General features: G+C 51.9%; 1 protein-coding gene across 4 annotated transcripts in view; it reads right to left on the reverse strand.

Annotated features, from left to right (window-relative positions):
- Nucleotides 1-10252: 10252 nt before the first annotated feature.
- Nucleotides 10253-21707, reverse strand: part of GSG1L (GSG1 like) — a 265619-nt gene continuing 254164 nt past the window's right edge. For all 4 annotated transcript variants that reach the window (XM_030925307.1, XM_030925305.1, XM_030925306.1 and 1 more), the window contains one exon: nt 10253-10829. In XM_030925307.1, coding sequence (XP_030781167.1) covers nt 10732-10829 — 98 coding nt within the window. In that variant the 3' untranslated portion in view covers nt 10253-10731. The remainder of the gene's footprint in view (nt 10830-21707) is intronic.

Raw genomic sequence — 21707 nt, forward strand, 5'->3', positions numbered from 1 at the left:
TCCGAGTCACCGGATTTGGGGTCAGACGGGGAGTCCATGCTGCCTCCAGGAGCTGAGTGACACAGAGAAGGCCTCACCGAGCTGCAGATGGGGTCATGATCGCACCCTGGCTGCTCAGTGAGATTGTCATGCTGTAGAAACAGGCAGTAGTAGCCCATCCATACAGAGTGGTTATTACATGCCTGGCTCTAACTTGTTTAATCCACGTCACACAACCCTTTGCAGTGGGCACTATTATTATCCTCACTTTACAGATAAGGGAGCTGAGACGCAGAGAGGTGGTGCGACTTTCCTGGGAAAAAAAGCTTTGGAAGCTATTAGCCAATGCACAAATCCTCAGAGGGCCCCTGGAGAGTTGAGGTGAGGGTGACATCCCTTGGGTCTTTGGCCCCGGAGTTTCCCTTCACCATGTGTGGATCCTGGAATGGCGGCCCCCAGACTCCCAATTCCTGGGCCTCCTCCCTGCCACCACACCCCACGCCCCTGCTGCCTCCAGGGGTGAATGATGGCAGCTCGTGGCTTCTGGATAAAGCAGCCCTCGACGGGAAAGAGGGCTCAGCTGAGGAGGGTCACACTGCAGTTCAGGCACTAACAATAGCATTGGCAGCAGGTAGGAGAGTCCTTTAGAAGCCCCACTTTCCTTCGCTGTGTGGGTCGGAGGAGAGAGCCCCCTCTGTCCAGCCAGGAGAGGCCCAGCCCCAAGCATAGAGGGAAAACAGCAGGGGCTCTGGCCGGCCTGCTCCATGCCCCCGTTCCCTCTGATTTCCTACAAAGACAGAGGCCTGGCTGTGCCCAGCCACCCTGGTGTTGGAGAACAGTCGCCCTCCCTCCTCTTGGTGGAGGGATCTCTGGGCCAGCCCTGGAGACCCTCAAGGGCAGCCCAGATCTTCCAGCATTCCCTCTGCGAGAGTGGGAGGCCGGCAGGGGTGTCCCAGCCTCTCAGCTCCGCTGAGCTCTCCAGGCCCCAGCCAGAGCCCTGGCCTGGAGTCCTGTTATTCAGGAACCAGGCAAGTGATGTCAGGGAGAGATGTCAACACTGGCCTGCAAGGACCGTGGTCAACACAGCGGCACAGGCCCTTCGAAGGGGTCAGCCACACCTCAGATCTAAGAGAAGCCAGACAGCCAGGCATTTCGTTTATCTTTAATGTGAAATCTAACTTTTAAATGTTGGCTCAGCTTCAACAAACAGGCAAACACACACTGAGTGAGCCAAGTATTAAATAAAACCTGTCCACAAGCAGGCCCCGATCGGTTCAGCAATCCTGCTTGCTCAGCCTGCCTCCCTTTCTGCCCCACCTCCAACCTGGGGTTCAAGGAATGTCCCAGACTGGAATCTCCCAGCTCCTCTTCCCTCTCCAGGGAGGAAAAAGGAGAGAGGGGCTCCTTCCTGGTCTGTCACCACCCCACTCCTCAGCACCCAGATGGGCAGAAAGACAGGATGACTGTGAGGTGACACCTCTGGGTCCTGGAGGCGGCAGCCCCCGCCCTCAGCTGTTGTGGATAAACAGAGGCCCTCCTTTCCCTCCACATCCTGAGGCTTCCCATTCCGTGCAGTGCCCCCCGATCCCCGGTGCCCCAACAAACAGGGACATAAATGACTCCTAGGCTGCCACTGTCAGGGGTCAGGGCTTGTTGGCTCCCTGGCGTAGGTGACTGGAAATGGGCCTCCACTGCACCTGACAAGAGGGTTACGGCACGGGGTCCTGGTGGAGGCTCCCACAGGCCTCCAGCCCTTGGGGACCTGCCTCCTCCGTTCAGCCGTGGGAAAGACCGGCCTCCCACCTCCCCGGAAGTTCCAACACTGGCACTGCCACCCCGGAAGTTCCAACACTGGCACTGCCACCCCGGAAGGACCTGGAAGGACCTCCAGAGCCTGCCAAGGGGGGCTCCGCAGCCAGGCAGGTGGCAGCTGCCCCATGCCCAGGCACGTGTGCTGAGATGCCCGGGTTCCCTCTCCCGGCCTCGCCTCCCGCCTCACCTCCCGGAGCCAGGACAGTCCCTTTCCGAGGCCTCCAGGCCCCACCTGGCCTCTTCACAGTCCACAATCCGGTGGCCCAGGCTCTTGGGTTTGGCAGACTCACTGGATGATGTTTAATTTTTAAAAATGAGTTGCCTGCCTTTATTATCAGGTTTCACGTTAAAATGCAGATTCCCTGCTTTTCCGGAAAGACAGGAAGATCTGGCAACCTGGTCCCATGTTCCCAGCTGGCCCCAGAGCCTAAGCAGTGCTCTCCAGATGGTCCTGGTCCCCACCAGCCCCTCTTTCTCACGCTTGCCTGCAGTCCTCCCTTGTATGACCATCACACACACACATAAACACCCAGCCAGCCTGTGAGTTTGCAACCCCTGAGATGGAAGCAGGTTAAGGAATGTGGAGAGGAGGGGACGTGGGGACAGTGCTGCAGGGCCCAGCAGACATGGGGCTGGCAAGGCTGGGTCCCTCGCGATAAGACCCCAGCCTCCCAGGCATGCACAGTGCTCTCTGGGGCCCTAAGACTTGAGCCTCTGACGGCCAGAGGCTGGGGAGAGCAAGAAGTGGCCAGCCTCCATTCAATATGTTGCGTGCATCCCCAGGTGCCCTGGGGGTGCCTCCCTGACTGTGTGGGCATGTCCCAGATTGCCGTGTGCAGTGGGGCATTTATGACAGCACTCCAGTCTCCTAGCCTCTCTGGGAAACTGCTCCACTCACAGCTCCCGCCACAGGGGCAGCCTTTGACAACCATATGCTGTGATGATGACAACAGAACTCCTAACAGTGGCCAGGCACGGTGGCTCACGCCTGTAATCCCAGCACTTTGGGAGACTGAGGTGGGTGGATCACTTGAGGTCAGGAGTTCGAGACTAGCGTGGCCAACATGGTGAAACTCCATCTCTACTAAAAATAAAAAATTAGCCGGGCATGGTGGTGGGCCCCTGTAATCCCAGCTTACTCAGGAGGCTGAGGCAGGAGAATTGCTTGAACTTGGGAGGTGAAGGTTGCAGTGAGCCGGGATCGCACCACTGCACTTCAGCCTGGGAAACAGAGTGAGACTCCATCTCAAAAAAAAAAAAAAAAAAAAAAAAAAAAAAAAAAAAAAAAAAAATCCTAATAGCCAATACACACTAAGCCCTACCCTGAGAGTGAACGCACTGCAGTCTCTCCCGAAGGCACACAGTGGTGAGATGCAGTGAGACCTGGGCTGCAGGCACCACTCTCCCCAGCAAGCTGATGAGGACTCACATGCAGTGGCCCTGGGGCCAGCTGCCCGGGTCCCAGTCTAGGCTGCACCAACCACTTCCTGACAGTGCAACCTTGGCAAGGGACCTTACGCCCTGGGGCCTGGGCTTCCTTACCCAGGCGGCAGTGGTACCAGCAGTACCTCTGTCATGGAGAGGAGCTCTCAGGGCTCAGGCCCACTGGTGCTCACATCAACTCCATCCACCATCAGACGGAGGCTGAGATATGACTCCTGGGTCTGGGCTCTTCCCCAGAGCAACGTGGCACTACCTCGCACCCAGCGCCTCTCACATTTCCAGGGCACCCTCCCAGCCTTGGCAGATTGGTCCACAAAGGGCACTGACCTTAGAGCAGCCAGCCCATTGGCTGAGCAGAGATTAATGTCCTGACGTCCTGCCCCTCCTCCGCCAACTCTTTCCGCTTCCCTGTCCACTCCCTTCCTTCCCCTGATTGGCCCCTGGGATTCTTCCTTCTTTGCCTTCTCTCGCTGGGTTCATCCTGCTTGCAGCTCCCATCCCCAACACACACGCCCTAGAAGTTCCCAGGAGGGCCAGGAAGAAGGGGTAAGAGTGGGTGCACCCGGCTGGGCGTGTTGCACCCAATCACCAGCTTGGCCCTATCACAGAGCTTCTCCCATGCAGAGGCCCCTCCCACTACCCCTGGAGTCCCAGGACCCCTCATTACCCTGGGTCCCGGCTAATCCTGGCAGCTGCCCACTCCCCTGCCAGGCCTGTGGCCATCAGCCTTGCCCCTGGCCTCCCCTAAGGCAGAAACTCAGATAATGTCAGTCTGAGGTGACATGTGGCCCAAGGAGCAATTAACAGGGTGACATGAGCCAGGCGGTGCTGGGGACAGGGCAGGGGCCCTGCACAGCGATTTCCTGTCTGTCCATGCAGTAAATTCCCAAACAGAGGAGACTGGTCTTTCCTCATGACTGATGGTCCCAGGCTGGGCTGAGTTTGTCTCAGTCCCACGGCAGCTAGACCTGGGGCGGGCACAATCACTCAGTGCTCCACAGCTCAGCTCCTGGGCAAGGCTCAACTCCAGCCCTCCAATCTGGGGGCTCCAGGGCCATGTCTTCCATGTTTGGGGGCAGGGAGGGGACCCTTTTCTAATTCATCCACTCAGAGAGCAGCTTTTCCTGATTTCCACCAAGGCCTCATCTGCCCGGCAGCATCCCAGCCTGCCCAGCATCAAAGCCCCAGACAGGAGCCTGGCTCAGCCCTGTCACTCACCTCCAAGCCCCATGGGTGCCACTGATCAGATACCCACTTCCCTCCATCCCCAGGGCCAGCGCAGCCCAAGCCACTGCCATCTCCCAGCAGGACCCTGCTGCAGCCCCCTCCGGTCACCCTGCCTCTGTCCTGCACCCCATCTCTCAGGCCTGCCCCACACAGCCAGAAGAAACCTCCCAAAATGCAGAGCCCATTTTAAAACCCTCTGCCTTTTAAAAACCTCCTATCAATCAGTGTCTCCTGTGGCCTTTCAAGATGAAGATGACGGTCAAACTCCTCGCCACAACCCCCAAAGCCCCACGGTCTCTGACCCCGGCAGACCCCATGTCCTCGCCCCGAGCTCCAAGCACTCTGTCCTGTCATACAGTGCTGCACACGGCCACAGGGCGCTCACAGTGCTCCTCCAACCCCAGGGCCTTTGTACCTGCGGCTCCTCCCACCTACCCTGTGCCTCCTGCCTCCTTTTTCTCCCTTCATTCCATGCTGCAATGGTCCTTCCGAGAGGCCCTCCCTCATCCTGTGATCTAAATCACATCTCTCCTTGGTTCACCTACATAACACCTCTCACTATATAAAGCAATCGTTTTATTATTTAAGAGTGTGTGTGTGTGTGTGTGTGTGTGCACGCGTGTGTGTGTGTGCACGCATGTGTGTGTGTGTGAGAGAGAGATGGAGTCTTGCTCTGTTGCCCAGGCTGGAGGGCAGTGGTGTGATCTCAGCTCACTGCAACCTCTGCCCCCTTGGTTCAAGCAATTATCCTGCCTCAGCCTCCCGAGTAGCTGGGATTATAGGTGTGTGCTACCACACCCGGCTCATTTTTGCATTTTTAGTAGAGACAAAGTTTCACCATGTTGGCCAGGCTGGTCTCGAACCCCTGACCTCAGGTGATCTGCCTGCCTTGGCCTCCTAAAGTGCTGAGATTACAGGCATGAGCTGTAATGCACCCGGCCTATTTAGAATTATTAATAATATAGCCTCCATGAGGGTGAAGATAGTGTCTGTCGTTCTTGTTCGCCATGGCCACTCCAGGGTACAGCTCTGTTCCTGTACACAGAAGTCCTTCCATAACTAGTTCTTGGATAAACGAGGCACACAGCAGGTCTGCGGTAGCCTCGGGATTTGAACCCAGGCCTGTCTAAATGCACAGCTTCAGGGGCTTTCTTCCATCCTCACGTCCTCCCAGACAGGGACTTGGCACCCTCGCCGCAGCGGCTCTTCCCAGGGGATGATCCTCCCACTGCGTGCCTCGTCTTTAGGCCCGGCTGCCTCAGACGAATCTCCATGAATCAAGCTGACATTTCCATTACCCGAGGGAGACGAGTATGTGGCCGGGATGGCTGGCTTTGGCGGGGGTGGCAGGGATGCGTGCCCATCACAGCCACGAGCCGAAGAGGAAAGGCAGCCCAGTTACTCACGGAGGCCCGGGCCTGCCCATCAGCCCTTGGCCAGAGAAGGGACTGTGGCCTCATGGGTCCTCTGCACCTGGGGAGAGGGGGTGACATGGGCCAACAAGCAACAAGAGAAGCACGGAGCATGTGCAGACACAGGTGTGTGCCCAGGGCCGTCCGTGTATCATGAGCATGTTTGTTCAGCATCAGCACACGTGTGGCATTTCGTCCAGGGCCAGCAAAGCACGCATGAGTGTGTGTGCACAAGGTCGACAGAACACACAGTGTGAATGAGCAGTAGACACGCAGTTAGCACCTAGGTACATACAAGGTGCTGACTCACACTTGAGCAGTATCAATGTGTATATGTATGTAGGGGGGTGAGGGTAGGGTCAGTGCTTCGAGCCAAAGTCAGTCTCTGATGATCATGGGTCTGTGTGACTGGGCCACGGTAAGGTTGGTATGTACACACGAGACCAGGGCGTGTGGATGCAGAGACACAGGACGCAGGTGCCCAGGGCACAACGAGGTTGTGTAAGCACTTTGGGCTGTGGGTCACCCCGATATATAGGGGTGTCAAGACCAAAGACACACATGCAGCCATTCTCTCCACGGTCGGAGCCTGTCTGCTCAGTGCTGTGCAGGGGAGGAGTAGCTGGGAAAGCTGTCTGCGGAGGTGGGGGGAGGGGCCTTTTCTTCCCATCCAGGCCTCTGGGTGCTCAACCAGGCACCCCCTGCCTTCAAACCGGATGGTGACTCCCACCTTCCAGATTCAGGCAGACGCTGGCATTCACTTCCTGCATAAAGACAACTCTCATACGGACTCGAAGTAAACCCACTGGGATTACTCACCCAGCCTGCCTGGAAGTGCTTCCTCTTATCTAACCAGCAGCTTCCTTGCTGCAGGCTCCATGAGACTGACAGACAGCTGGTTCTCAGCCCCTGCCCAGGAGGTGCCTAGAAGGAGACCAGAGGATTTGAAGCTCAGTGGCCCTGGGAGCCTCAGACCTCTCTCCCTTGCCCCATGACAATGGCTGTCACTCGAGCTGTCCACATATCATAACCACATACGACTTGCACAATTGTTTATTTAATAGTTTCCTTTAAGCCAACTCTTTTTTTCTTTTTACTTAAATGCCTATTTTGGTTTCATCCTAAGCAGTAACGTCTGTGAAATCATAACACTGACGTGTCCACTGTACATTTTTTTCTAATACACATTGACATAAACACAACTATTAAAATAGATTAAAATTTTGCCCATATGTCAACTAAAATCATCTTCTGGACCTTCTGTGGTCCACTCGCCAACTTCAGAAGGACCCCGGGTGAGAATAAGAGCTCCGAGATGCCTGGTGGCCAGGGCTAGATCCCTGCTGGATCTGTCCCTGCCCAGCCCCATATATGGCAGTGACCCTCTCTTGCATGAGGCCAAAGCCCAAACTCCTTGTTCTGACATTCAAGGCCTTAGTAGAGCTGGACCATAATTTCTCTCCCAGGCCCATTTCCAGCCCCGCCTTAAGCCGCACCTAGTAGGTCATTAATATTTACTGAATGAATGAAAAGTGAATTAACAAATTGTTCGCTTGATGAATCAATGCGTGAGTGAATGAGCACAAACCTCCAGCTCGGTGTCCCCTGAGCCCCTGAGACTCAAGACATCTGAACCACGAAGTCTCCATCTTCCCTGTCCCCCAAGCTGACCCTGTAACCTGAGAGTCATCACCACCTTTCCTTTTCTCCCACCTCAGTGCAATCCCTCCTAATTGGTTCCTGAATCTGCCTGCATGGTCCCCTCCCCAGGGCCACTTTCCTAAACCAGCCCACTTTCTTCTCTTTCTTGAGTATAGCAGGGATGAGGAAGGGAGAGACTATCTCCCACATCTATTCTCTGCCCATAACTGCGGTGATCTTCCTCAAATGTACACCCAGGCGCATCCCAGTCTGCTGAAAGCATCCCACTGCCCACTACCCATTGCCCCAGGATACACTCTAAGCTCCCTAACAAGGTTTCTAGTCCCTCCTGACCTGGTTCCACTGCCCTCTGATGCCTAATTTCCCACCACTGCCTCCTGACCTCCCTGCTCTCCACACCTGCCATCAGGACTATTTTAAAGTCCTCTAATGTACTTTCTTTCCCTGCTATACATTTGCCTGCCTGATGCCCAGACAATCTTCATGTCTTGGCTTAAACATCATTTTCTCAAAGGAGCCTCCCTAGACCACAGCTCCCACAGCCTTGACTTCCCCTTGTTGTCCTGTTAGTAAACACCCACAAAGTGTTTACATGTGCCAGGCTCTGGTCTAGACACTTCAAATATGTTAACTCATTTAATTTGCACAACAGCTTGAAGAGGTAGGTATAATGATTATCTGGATTTAATGAATGAGGAAGCAGGCACAGAAAGGTCAAATAATTTGCCCAAGGTCACAAGTGGAGAAGGTGGAATCTGAACCCAGGCTCATGACAATAGACGCCCTCTCTGGATGCTCCAGCATCCTACCCCAAGTGCCTACCACAGTGCTTGGCACATAGTAGAGACACAGTGAACTATATCAGTGAATAGATGGATGCACAGCTGGATGGCTGAGTAATGAGGATGGGTGATGCATGGAAGGAGAATGGATGGATGTCTGATACAAGGAAGGATGACAAGTAATCAATAGATGATGGATAGCTAGATGAATGGATAGATGAATGGATGGATAATTGATGGATGATGGATAGATGAAGGAATGAATGGGTGATGGATAGGTGTATGGATAATGGATGGATAGATGATGATCAGATGGAGAAATGGATAAAGAATAAATGGATAATGCAGGAATGGATAATGGATAGATAGATGGATAATGGATGGATGGATGGTTGGTGAATAATGGACAGATGGAGGGATGAATGGATGAGTGGATGATGGATAATGGATAGATGGAGGGATGATGGCTGATGAATGATGGATAAAGGATGGATGGATGATGGACAGATGGATGAATGGATAGATAATGCATGGAAAGATGATGGATGATGGATGGAAGGATAAATAATGGATAAATGAAGAAATACATAATGGTTGGATGGATAAGGGATGAATGGATGATGATAGATGGAGGAATGGATAATGGATAAATAGCTAATGAACGGGTGGATGGATGATGAATGGATGGGTGAAAGGATAGACAATGAATGGATAGATGGTAGATGAATGGATGAATGACGGATGGATGGATGGTGGATAGATAACTGATGAATAGGTGGGTGGGTGATGAATGGATGGATGAATGGATAGATAACAGATGGATAGATGATGGATGGATGGATGGGTGGATGGATGAAGGATGGATGGATGATGAATGATGGATGGATGATGAACAATGGATGGATAATAGATAATGAGTGGGTGGGTAATAGATGGATGAATGATGATGGAGGGATGAATGATAAATGGATGAATGAATAATGAACAATGGCTGGATGAGTGATGGATGATGGATGGATGGATAGATGATGGATAACTGATGAATGAGTGGATGGATGGCAAATGGATGGATGAATGGATAGATGATGGACGGATGGATGGAAGGATGGATGAATGACAGATGGATGAGTGGAAAGATGAATTATGAATGATCGATGGATGATGAATGATGGATGGATATTAGATGATGAATGGGTGGATAATAGATGGAGGGACGAATGATGAATGGATGGATGGATAATGGATAATGGCTGGACGAGTGATGGTGGATGGATGGATGGGTGGATGGATGGATGGATGGGTGGATGGATGGATGGGTGGATGGATGGATAAAGGAGAAGAATGTATTCTACTTGGGGGAAGCTCTAGAAATTCTTCTGGGAAGGAATAAGGCCTCTTGGGAAATGACTGAACTTGGAGTCAGGAGTCCTGATTCAAACCGCATCTCTGCCATTTGCTAGCTCTGTAATCTCAGGCAAGTGACTTCATCTCTGTGACCCTAATTTCCCTCCTCTTTGTAGTAGGAATCTGTTTCTCCAGGCATTTAAGCCCTGGGATTTTCTGTAAAGGTGGTGCTAGGCACAGGGTAAAGGCTCCTCAGGGTCAGGGTGGTGTGATGTCGCTGAGCTCTGAAGAGAAACGTGGCTTCTTCACCCTCTCTGCTTAGGGCTTGGGTTTGGGGGCCCATTTCTTGCTCACCCCACATCTCTTGCTTGCCTGGCCCCCGCCTTGCCGATTCTCTGGAATCCAAGGCAGCCCTGCCAGCCTGTTTCCAGCCTGGGCTCTGCACTCCCTCCCTGCCATCCTTCAGTGTCTGGCCCTGGCCTCTGCACAGTCTTTGCTGTCACCTTCAGCCTCCTTGAGGAGTCATGGAGTGGGGCAATGACGGGGCAACCACAGCCCAGAGAGCAACTGGCCTCCGTACACCGCAAGAAAACAAGATCAACAAGCATTTATTGAGCCCCTGCTGTGTGCCTGCTGTGTGACACCGCTGCGGTGCCTGCACCACTGCCCCCTCCTTCAGGAAGCCACTCTCTGCCCCCCACAGGGCTCTGCCCCTCTGGGCACCTGACTGGCTTGTGGGTGCCAGTCATTCAGTGGCCAGTGGCCATGTGTCTTCTGGCATCGCAGCTGTGCCCAACAGGGCTCCTCATGTGGTGATGGCAAGAGTCCGGGGCTGCTCTCCCAAAGTCATTCTGTGCAGCCCTGTGCATTCCCTTGGGCCTGCCCTGGCCCCATTTTCAAGGCCCTGGGGCCCAGGCAGTGATGGGCAGGACAGGCCTGGCATCTCCCACGCAGGCTTACTGAGTTCACGGCACACAGGCCAAGGTTCTGGGGACACCACTCTGGTGGTCTTGCAGCAGGGGCTGGTGCCAGCGATGGCCTGAGGTCCGGGGGCCAGGTTGAGGTCTTGGTCACACCCAGTGCCCCAAGACCCAGCACTGTCGGTTCAGCTCTGGTGCTTCCTGTGCGGAGCTCCGGGGCCAGGAATCCGCCATGTGTGGCTGGTGTCCTGCCAGGAGACAAGGCGGTCAGTGCTGAAAGCCACCTTCCTCCACCCACACCCTGTCTACCCACTGCCCCCCACCCACACATCCATCACTCACCCTCATTTACTAGGCCTTCTGCCCATCATCCCATCTGTCTACCAACCCATGCCCCAACACTACCATCTCTCCACCCATCCCTCCCCTGTCAGCCACCCAGTCACCCACCAGTTCACCAACACACCTATGACTTAGTCATGTATCTGCCAATATTTGCTGCCATCCACTTATCAAGCCTCCAATGTATCCACAACTCTGCTCACACCCTCTCCAACCCAGAACCCGCTCATGCACCTCACACCTGCCAACAGGTGCACCACTCCTCCAGTCACCCTCCTACCACCCAGTAACCCAATCATCCTCCTACCACCCAATAACACACCTTTACATGTACACATCTGCCTACACCTAAAACATCCCCATATCCACCCCAGGCCCACCCAACAGCCATGATAGCACCCCATGCAGGCACATTCACCCACCTCACATAAAGCCATGCCCCCACTCCTGCCATCTGCCTGCCCATTTTCCCTCCATCCTTTCCTTCCACCACCCACCCCTCAGCAAATCCACACACTTATGCAGCCGTCATCCACCACCATCCTGTCATCCTACAGCTGTCTCCCCACCTTGTCATCTGCCCCCAGGCAGGCCTCCCTGAGCACCCCATTTGCCTTACATGTGTTCAGGAGCTGTTGTGGAGGGATATTAGAGGGGGAACAAGAGCAGATGTCTCCCAGGTCCCCAAGTCCTCGTTGGACTGCAGCAACTGTGTGTGTGGACATGGGTGTGCCCAAAGCTGACTCTGAGAAACTCCCTGTGCACAGAGCAGGGGGCACCTGCCATTGTCTACCACACTTAGTGGACCGGACAAGGGGAAGGGCTGGAAAGGCTCTTCCCCTCTGCCACTCTCACTCTTTCATGTTTTTAGCAGTTCTTGGAAGATAACTCCCTTGTAATCCCTCAAGTGTCTCTTCAAAGTCTTTCTAGTGCACCAGAACCATTCCCATCTCATGCGGTGGCCTAAAATGTCCTTGTACCTCCTGCCAAATCAAATCAAGACCCAGGTTGAGTTTCGGGTCTCCAGGAAGCCCCCTCTGACATCCTCCCCCTGGCACTCAGGCATCTCCCTCCTCCCAGAGCACCCATCCTCAGCTCACACTCTGCCAGTGTCACCCCCATTAGATCCCAAGGCCAGCGGAGCAATGACTGAGCCCAGAACGTATGCACCCCTGTGGACCAGTGGGGGTGGAGCTGGAAGGTGGGAAACTAAGGGAGAGGGCTGGTGTGGTGGAGTGGGGCCGGGAGTGAAGGGGAGAATGGAGAAAACGAACAGTTCCTGAGCGTGTGTAGCTCCAGAGGTAGGGTCTGCCCATTTTACAGATGAGGGAGCCGAGGCTCTGTAAAGATCAGCAGATGCTTTAGAAGTCACAGCTCTGATGGAGCTGGATTGAATTACTTTCCTGCTGATTCCAAATTTCAGCATTTAAAAAAATGTGTTCCCTATAATTTCATTTTCCTACTCTGATTCTCAGACATACTTGTCATACTTTAGGGTGAGACAGGCTCTTCGCAGAAAGCCCATTGAGGTTGGAATTCCTAGTGAAGCTAAGCTCCTACTTGCATGCCCTAGGGATGGAGAGATCCTTGCTCCTTCTCCATCCTCAAAGCAGCTCTCATTATCAGGAGAGTCTTTCTAATAACAAGGCTTCATGACAAGAGTCAAAGAGGAAGATGGTTGTGTCCATAGCTGGGGTGGGGAGTAATTTTTTGGCTTTCACTTTTTTTCTTTCTGCTTTTAATATTCTTTAGTGTTAGTGTTTTGCAAGTTTTACTATATTTATTAAGGAGTGGGAAACATTTTGCAAACATTTTGGAATCATTTGGCTTCAGAAAAACACATTTGTTTTGGCCTCAGTCATGGAAACCATTGCATACTTTGGAAGTGTTGGCTGCCAAGATAGAGGTGTTTGGTTTATTTTTATTTTTATTTTTTATTTATTTTTTTAATCTAGAAGCAAATATTTGGTGCACGGAAAGGTACGATTGTTTTTCTAAATGAGCATTTAGGCATAATTTCAGCTGCTTGTACAGTGGCCGAAAAGCAGAGCCATGGAGAGATCATCAGAACAGAAAGAAAGTGACAGTGTATTTTTTAAGGAAAAGGAAAGGCCACAATCCCTGTCCTTCCCTGAGTTAAAATCAGGCTCTCTGTCCCCTGGATGCAGAGGGCACGATGCTGAGGACTGGGGCCCTCCTCCCTTTCTCTGGCTACCCAGGAGGCATTTGTGGCTCAGAGTCATTTACAGTGTGTGTGTAAAGAGGGGAAGGCCCCAGCAGCCCACCAGGGCCCCCCCACCCATTTCCCTTCTCTCCTGGGCCTTGTGTTGTAGATTAGGAATCTCAACTCAAAATGTCTTGTGGGCCCAAGCAGACAATGTAAATGGATGAGGTGAGTCAGAGACAGTGCCAATTGTTACCATGGAGAATGTGGGCTCAGATCTTCCTAAACTGTTTTCTTTTGAGACGGGGTCTCACTCTGTCACCCAAGATGGAGCGCAGTGGCGTCACCATGGCTCACTGCAGCCTCGAGCCTCTAGGTTTAAACAATCCTCTCGCCTCAGCCTTTTGAGTAGCTATGACTGAAGGTGCACATTGCCATCCCTGGCTAGTTATTTATTTATTTTTTGTAGCGATGGGGTCTCGCTATGTTGCACAGCCTGGTCTTGAACTCCTGACCTCAGGTGATCTTCCCACCTCGGCCTCCCAAAGCCCTGGAATTACGGGTGTGAGCCACCACGCCCAGCTGGATCCTCAAAACTTTCAAAGAAACTGAAAACCTGGATCTCAGAACAAAACCTCCTGGCTTTTAAATGACGACAGTTAAGGTTTCAAATGTATTTTCAACAATCTGCAGGCCAAGTAGCATCTCTTAGGCTGCACTCAGCCCTCGAGAGGCTGTTCCCAGCCTGTGTCTTTGTTCCATGATTCTGTTCCATGGCTTTGCATAGGCTGATCCCTTGGGTACGAGCACCCTTCCCTGCTCTTCTCCGGCTGTTGACTCCCTGATTTTTTCAAATGCTGCCTGCTCTGGGAAGCATTCCGTGGCCCTGTAGAATGCTTCCCAGAGCAGGCAGCATTTGAAAAACGGAGGCTTTGCTCCTTTCCCTGTGCGCTTCAGCAGGCTGCATAACTCTCTCCCTGAACTCGTCACTTTGTGTTGTAATAGCCAGGCCAGCGTGGGTCTCCCCAACGAACCTGGGGATGGGAGACATCTTTATAAGCAGGGCCAGCATCTGCGTCATCTTGGAGCCCTGAGACTCCAGCCCCTGGCCCAGCACAGAGCAGGTCCCAAACTGACTCTTTTTTCTTTCTTTTTAAACAAATGAAGAAATCGTGGAGGAAGAGGAGAGAGTGATTCCTGCGCTTGGGATGCACCTGCTTTACCTGCTCTGAGCTTCTGTACAGTATGAAAAATGCTTTTGCTCAAACTCTCCTCTTTTGGGTGAAGGCTCAGGTGATGGCAGGGGGCTGGGGAGACTGTACTTGGTCTAACAGCCAAAGGTTCAAACCCAGCCTTCACCGCGTGCAAATTGTGTGAATTTTTTTTAAGTTGTGTGGCTTCTGACAGCAACTTCACCTCTCTGAGCCTGCAAATGGATGAAAGCTACAAAGGAGTCGGCAGGCCCAGAAGGCGCCCTGCAGAGAAGCCCTTCCCTATCCAATCTCAGACACAGACGGATGTGGAAAGAACACAGCTCTGGAAGCACTAGAAGTGGGTTGGGTTTGAGAGCCTCTCTTCACAAATGGAGAAACCAAGGCCCATGGGTGGGAAAAGGTTTGTCCAAGGCCCCACTCACAGGGTGGTAGCAGGTTCTGTGGTTTCCATTTTCTGGGAACCTCCCAAGGTTAGCGGAGTGTGTGACCATAGGAAGTTCCCCAAAGATGTGATTTCTTTTCCCTTTAAAATCCGGATATCAAAACACGAACATATTTAACATCAGATTCCTCCAGCCCTATCTCACCCATTCCTCAGTGAGGAATCACTGTCTTGAGCCCTCTCTAAGCCACCAAGATCCGGGGATCAGATGTAATTGCTGAATTGAATTAAATCACATCTACCGTTCCAAAATGGATTCATTGGGTTGAAAGGGCCCTTCAAGACCAGTAATGTCAATGTCACCACAAATGCACAGATCAGGAAACTGAGGCACTTAGAGGGAAATCGACTTGCTCAAGGTCTCTCTGCAGCTGGCAGAGTGAGGTTAACAGGTGGCAGATATTGGTGCTCCTGACCCCACGGTAGCCCAGCCTGGCACGGATCAGCTGGGTCCCTTTACAGGAAAGATCCTTTGGGCCAATCACCCAGTCGCTGTCCGAGGTGCTGAAAGCCTCTCTCTATAGGACTCACAGGTCCGCCCAGAGCCAACTGTCTGGCTACCCAACCTTGACCTCTGCCCTCCAGAAAGAAATGAAATTTGAAGAGTGGTGGAAAACAAATCGGGGATGGCGCTAAGAAATCGGGCTTTGGAAGTCTGTCAGCTAGTGACACTCTCATTGCTCTTGTGTTGCCCAGAATGTCACCGCCTCAGCAGGGCACCCTGATTGCCTCTCCGGGTCCACAAATCTCTACCATGAGAGGGCTTCAGAGGTGCCATCATATATGGGAATATCTGTTTACTGGTTTTCTCCTCATCTTGCCTTTGAGGCATGTGTCACAGGAGGACAAAGGCCAGCGCTGCTTTCCCTCACAGCTGCATCCCTGCACCAGCACAGTCGCAGGCAGTGTTGAAAGCATGTGTCTGCAGAATGAGTGAAGAGTGGAGGGCTCAGGAGGAAGGGCAGGCTTGAGTGGGACAGACCCGTATGGAGGGAAGTTTGTGTCTTCTGGTCCACCTCGGGCAGGTTATTTTAGGAGATTGAATGGGGGCCATCTATCTCTTCACTGGGGTCATCTTCAGGGATTCCACGTTTCTGAGCCATGACATTCTCTTTGTCTCTTTCTCACCCTTGGGATCAGACAGAGCCCACTGTAGCTGCCACCTCTTCCCAGGGTCCCTGATTCCTCAGTTCTTTATTAGACATGTGCTGGGCATGTACTCTGTGTCAGCCTCCACATTGGCTACTGGGCTTACAGACGTGAGTGAGATGCGGCCCTGCCCCTGGGTGCTCACAGGCACACATATGAAGGGATGACAAGACCAGACATGCCTCCCACTCCTGCTGTGTGCCAGGAACCATTCAATGTGCTTCCTGTCTATGGACTCATTTAATCCTCAAAAAGTACAAGTTAGGGGCCATTACTATCCCCATTTTCCAGGTGAGGAAACCAAGGTCCAGATAAATTAAGTCATTTTTTCAAGTTCTCACTGCTGGGATTTGAAGCCAGCCAGCTTCACTCCAAAAGTTGGGCTCTCATCAACAGATGATTGGATTTATAACTATGCAGCCACTAAAAAACAATGAAATCCGCTGGGCGCAGTAGCCATGCCTGTGATCCCAGCACTTTGGGAGGCTGAGGCAGGTGGATCAATTGAGGTCAGAAGTTCGAGACCAGCCTGGTCAACATGGTGAAACCCTGTCTCTACTAAAAATACATAAATTAGCTGGGTGTGGTGACAGGTGCCTGTAATTCCAGCTACTTGGGAGGCTGAGGCAAGAGAATTGTTTGAACTCGACAGGCAGAGATTGCAGTGAACCGAGATGGCACCATTGCACTCCAGCCTGAGTGGCAGGAGCAAAACTCCATCTCAAAAAAAAAAAAAAAAAAAAAAAGAGGAAAAGAGAGAGAATGAAATCATGTATTTCGTAGAACATGGATAGAGCTGGAGGCCAGCTCTTAAGTGAAATAACTCAGAAGCAGAAAATCAAGTATCACATGTTCTTATTTGTAAGTAGGAGCTAAACAACAGGCACATACGGCCTTAGAGAGGGAAATAACAGACACTGGGGGCTCCACAGGGGGAGGATGGGAGTGGTGTAATGGCTGAAAAATTACCTACGGGGTACATTGTTCACTGTTCAGGTGACAGATACATCAGAAGCCCAACCTGAGCATTATACAATACATCCATGTAACAAACCTGCACCTGTACCCCTGAATCTATAACAATAAAAAAAAATTAAAAACACAAAGATTGGGCTCATAACCGTTATAAAAATTTGGCTCATAGACAAACACCAGGAGAGTGAAAGGCGGAGACGAATGTGTCCCCCTCTGCCAGGAGCTGGGGAAGGGGCTGGGGGCCATTCCCAGACAGTTGAGCTAGACTTCAAAAGCACTTGCAAAAGCTCCCAATTCCACTGGTAGAGTTGGTTTTCCACCCAGTGGAGGAAGGGGGCAGAGCATTTCATGCAGAAAGAATAGGGTGTGAAACAGGTCCTTGGCAGGCGGATGAGGTTCTTCAGGAAGTGTGAAAAACCTAGCAATGTTGTGGTTTCAGGGAGGCAGGTGGACGGGTTTGGCCTGAAAGCAGAGCACACAGGGATGAAGGGGTAAGGCATGGAGCATCGCAGCTGCAGAAGTTGCTGGGTGGCAGGTGTAGAAGACCCAGCAGGGCCCCCTAAACCCCTGAACCCCAGGGCTTTCTGCCTTATCATGACACTTCTCAGCTACAGATTCCTTGCCTGCCCCACACTGAGGAATTGGGCGCTTGAGGGCAGTCTATTTTGACACCTGCCCCAAGTGTTTCTTAGGGTTAGGCATGGTTGTGGTACCACTGCCTTGGACAGAAGTGGGCATAAAGTAGAAGAACCATGTCGTAACTTTAGCTTGGAATCAGACAGGCTTGGAACCCTAAGGTCACAAGCTTGTCCCCAAAGGACAAGTGACTTTGCCTCTCAGAACCCAAGTATTTTCCCTTGTAAAATAGAAATACTACTCATAGCACACACCTCCTGAGGACTAAGTGAGCTAAATCACGCACCAGAAACACACTGGTGACCTACAGTGTGCTAGGCCCTGGGGATGTCACAGTGAATGCAGCAACAAAGTCTCTGTGCTAGTGACATTCCCATTTCACTGAGGAGATGCTGGAAATAAACAAGGGAGCAGGCTGGGTGTGGTGCCTCATGCCTGTAATCCCAGCACTTTGAGAGGCTGAAGCGGGAAGATTGCTGGAGGCCAGGAGTTCGAGACCAGCCTGAGCAACATAGCAAGACCCCATCTCTACAAAAAAAAAATTGGAAACATAAAAAAAAAAATTACCCAGGTATGGTGTCATGTGCCTGCAATCCCAGCTACTCAGGAGGCTGAGGTGGGAGGATCCCCTGAGCCCAGGATATCAAGGCTGCAGTGAACTATAATCATACCACTGCACTCCAGCCTGGGTGACAGAGCACAACCTTATCTCTAAAATCAAAACAAAACAAAACGAAAAAAACAGAAAAACAAGTGAGCAAAGAAAGGCTCAGAGAGGGACAAGTGACGGAAAGAAAAATGATGATGCAGGAGGGGAAGGCGAGAGAAGGCTTCGTGGGAATGTGTGAAGGGGGCAGGCACCGAGCCAGATCCCCGCTAGAGCTGCTGTCATAGGAGGTTTCAGAGCTAGGAAGGACTGGGGAAGACATGATCAAGTTTATGTCTTAGGAGGATGGATTGTAAAGGAGTTGGCCCTAGAAGCAGCAATTTCTATCTAGAAGTTGCTGAATAGTCCAAGCAAGCAACAAAATGCAGACTGGCTTCTGACAAGAGCTTCAAAGGGACAGATATTGGCCGAGGGTTGAGGACAACTCCGAATTTGGCCTGTGGATGAGCAGCATCAGCATCGTGGAGAAGTCAGAGCTGCAGAACCCTGGGTCCCCCACCAGAACTCCTGAATCAGAAATTCTGAGGGTGGGGCCCTGCAGTCCACCCTTTAACAAGTCCTCCATATGGCTCTGATGCTCCTGTTGGCTTGGATCTCTCGACCCCCAATGCTGAGGTCTCAGATGTCTCCAAGCTGTGTGCCCATCTGCGCTCCCAGCAAATTGACACTGATATTTATTTCAGAAATACTGTCTGTTTCCATTTTAATAAAGGAAGCAACTCGAGCAGGACTCTATTGGATTTGATTTTGATCTAATAAAAATGCCAAGTTGCTCTGGGTCCAGAAAAATCTTTCTTGAAATTCCCTCTGCTATTTTGAGGGCAGCAGCAGTGGCAGAGACCCATCTACATGGAGCTCCCAGAAGCCACCTCCGCACTCGGCATGCGACAGCCTCTCGTGGAGCCCAGCCTTAAAAGACACACCTGGCAAAATCAAAAGCTTGTCTCCAGCATTGAACTTGACAGCTGCAATCAACTGCAAACCTCAGTTGCCCCCAAAAGGAAGATGCAGACACCTGGACCATATGGCAACATCGCTTCCGTCAAATGTCACATCTGATGTGCTCCTGAGCTGGCTGGTGGCACTACAAAGTCCCAAAGGCAGGTTTCAAAAGCAACTTCCTCAGGAAAAAGAATTGTAGCCGAATCCATCACAGTAGCCCCCCAAAATAGCAACTTGGGACAGTTAGGATAACCGGAAGTTTTTGTAATTGCTAATATAAAAGTAGCTTCTCAGATGGGAGGTGGTGGGAGAAACGTGGAGGTTGAAAGCCAACAATTAAGCACCTATTATGTGCCACACACTATTTTAGACTCTTGGGATATACACAAGAACAAAGCACACAGGTGCCTGTTCTCATGGCACTTGGTGGAGAGAGGCAGCAAAACAAAAACCAAGCATGCGAATATAAAGGATCATTTCAGAGAGGGACAAATGCTATGAAGAAAAGAGAACCTGGTGATATGGGGATGACTGGGGAAGCTGGTGCAGATCAGGGAAGGCTTCTTGGAGGAAGCGGCCTTTCAGCTGACTTAAAGATGAGACGAAGTCAGCCATACCATGATTTAGAGGGAGAGCATCCAGGCAGAGAGAACAGCAAGTGCAAGGGTCCTACAAAGGGAATGAGTTTTGCATGTTTAAGAAAGAGGAAGGTCGGGTTGGCTGGGGCAGCATGGGAGATGGGGAAGAGGGAGATGAGGTCAGGGTCCTAGGGGGTTGGGAGCCTAAGAAGGAGTGGCCTCTCCTCTCTCCCAGGGTAAGGAGCAAGATCTAAATGCCAAGCTGAGTTTTATTGCCGAGTGGACCAGAGATCTCAGCAAAGCGGATTTGCCTTACAGTGCTGTAGTTTCTCTATCTCCGTAAGAAGAAGAATCCCCGCTTCTCAGGGCTGGATCAGCCATCGAATGAGATGGCAGCGAAGTGCTTAGCACAGACCTGCACACAGTAAGTGTTTAATAATGCGGGTTCCCTGACATCCCTCCTCCCCCGTTCCTCCTGCTGGCAAGTCAGCCCATCGCAGGATCTGAGCAGCTGCTTCCTGCAGAAATATTGCAAAACTCGTCCAGGCATTTCCAAAATATTTTCTTGGCTGAAAACCCACTAGCGGCTAAGAGGCCGAATTCTGAGACGGCAGCATTTCCATACTCATTTGATAGACTGCTTCTCTAGACCATGAGCTCCATGAGGACCGATGCCATGTCTGGAGGCGCCCCACACCCCACATCCTCAGTACCCTGCCCAACCAATGGAGCTGCCGACTGACATCACCTAGTGGTCCAGGGGTTGAGCGATGAGGTCAGACTGGCCAAGTTCAAATCCCAGCTTTGCTACTTTCTAGCTGTGTGATATGGAAGTAAGACAGTCTTAACCTCCCTGGGCCTCAGTTTCCCTGTCTGTAAAATGGGTCTGTATTTAGGGTTAAATGAGTGAAAAAGTGTGAAGTCCCGAGAACGTGCACAAAGGTGAGATATTATGATTAGATCTAGGGGACCGAGTTCTTCTTGCTGGCTGTTTGCATAATCAAATGCAGGTATCATCATGATAGCCATGGAGGTCCTGCCAAGGGGGATCACCCAGGCTAAATCCCCCTTCCTGCTTTCCCTTTCCTGCACCCCAAGTCATCCTGAGTGGGATAAGGCACCACGCCCTGCTATCCTGGACCCTGCATTGACCCCATTCAAGCTCTGGCCACACAGTGCACTAATGGCTTTGGTCTGTCTCGCCAACAAGACCCGGACGTCAGCAGGGTGCAGTAACGTGCCTTTTTCATCTCCATGCTCCCAGGAGCCAGAGAGGCCTCTTTAGTAATGATTTGTGGAATAAATAAAGCAGCCTGCTTCAGGACCCCTGAAGTCACGGCATCTCTCACGCGTGCCAGCATCCAGCCCACATTCCCCCAACGCCTGCCTCAGCTCTGACCACAGAGGGGGTCTCTTCCTTCCACGCTGTTTGATGTGGGAGTTCCCAGCACCTCCACTTTCCCCGGGGAATGACGGCCATCCCTGCTAATGCTCAGCTTCCTGATAAAAGGCATACCTGGCACAGGGGTTGTGGGATCTCAGGCTCTTTTCTTCCCTGAGAAGCCAGGATTTGGAAAGTCTCTGCGGGCAGCTGACAGTTTTCCACAGCTCCTTCCCCACCGGCCGCGGTGGCTCCTCTGAACCCCCAGGAGGTTAGGGCCCTTTTGTGTCACTGTCTCTCCCTACCCTACACATTCTCCCCACATGCTCTTTGCAGTCCCTGGGCTTCAACCATCCCATACTATACTATTACCTTTCTATTTTTTGAGACAGCCTTACTCTGTCACCCAGGCTGGAGTGCAGTGGTACAATCACAGCTCACTGCAGCCTCAAACTCCTGGGCTCAATCAATCCTCCCACTTCAGCCTCCAGAGTAGCTGAGAATACAGGCTTGCACCACCATACCCAGCTAATTGTAACTTTCTTTTTTTTTCGAGATGGGGTCTTACTATGTTGCCCAGGCTGGTCTCGAACTCCTGGCATCGAGTGATCCTCCTGCCTTGGCCTCCCAAAGAGC

This window comes from Rhinopithecus roxellana, chromosome 20, assembly GCF_007565055.1.
Source record: "Rhinopithecus roxellana isolate Shanxi Qingling chromosome 20, ASM756505v1, whole genome shotgun sequence".
NCBI classification, from domain to species: domain Eukaryota; kingdom Metazoa; phylum Chordata; class Mammalia; order Primates; family Cercopithecidae; genus Rhinopithecus; species Rhinopithecus roxellana.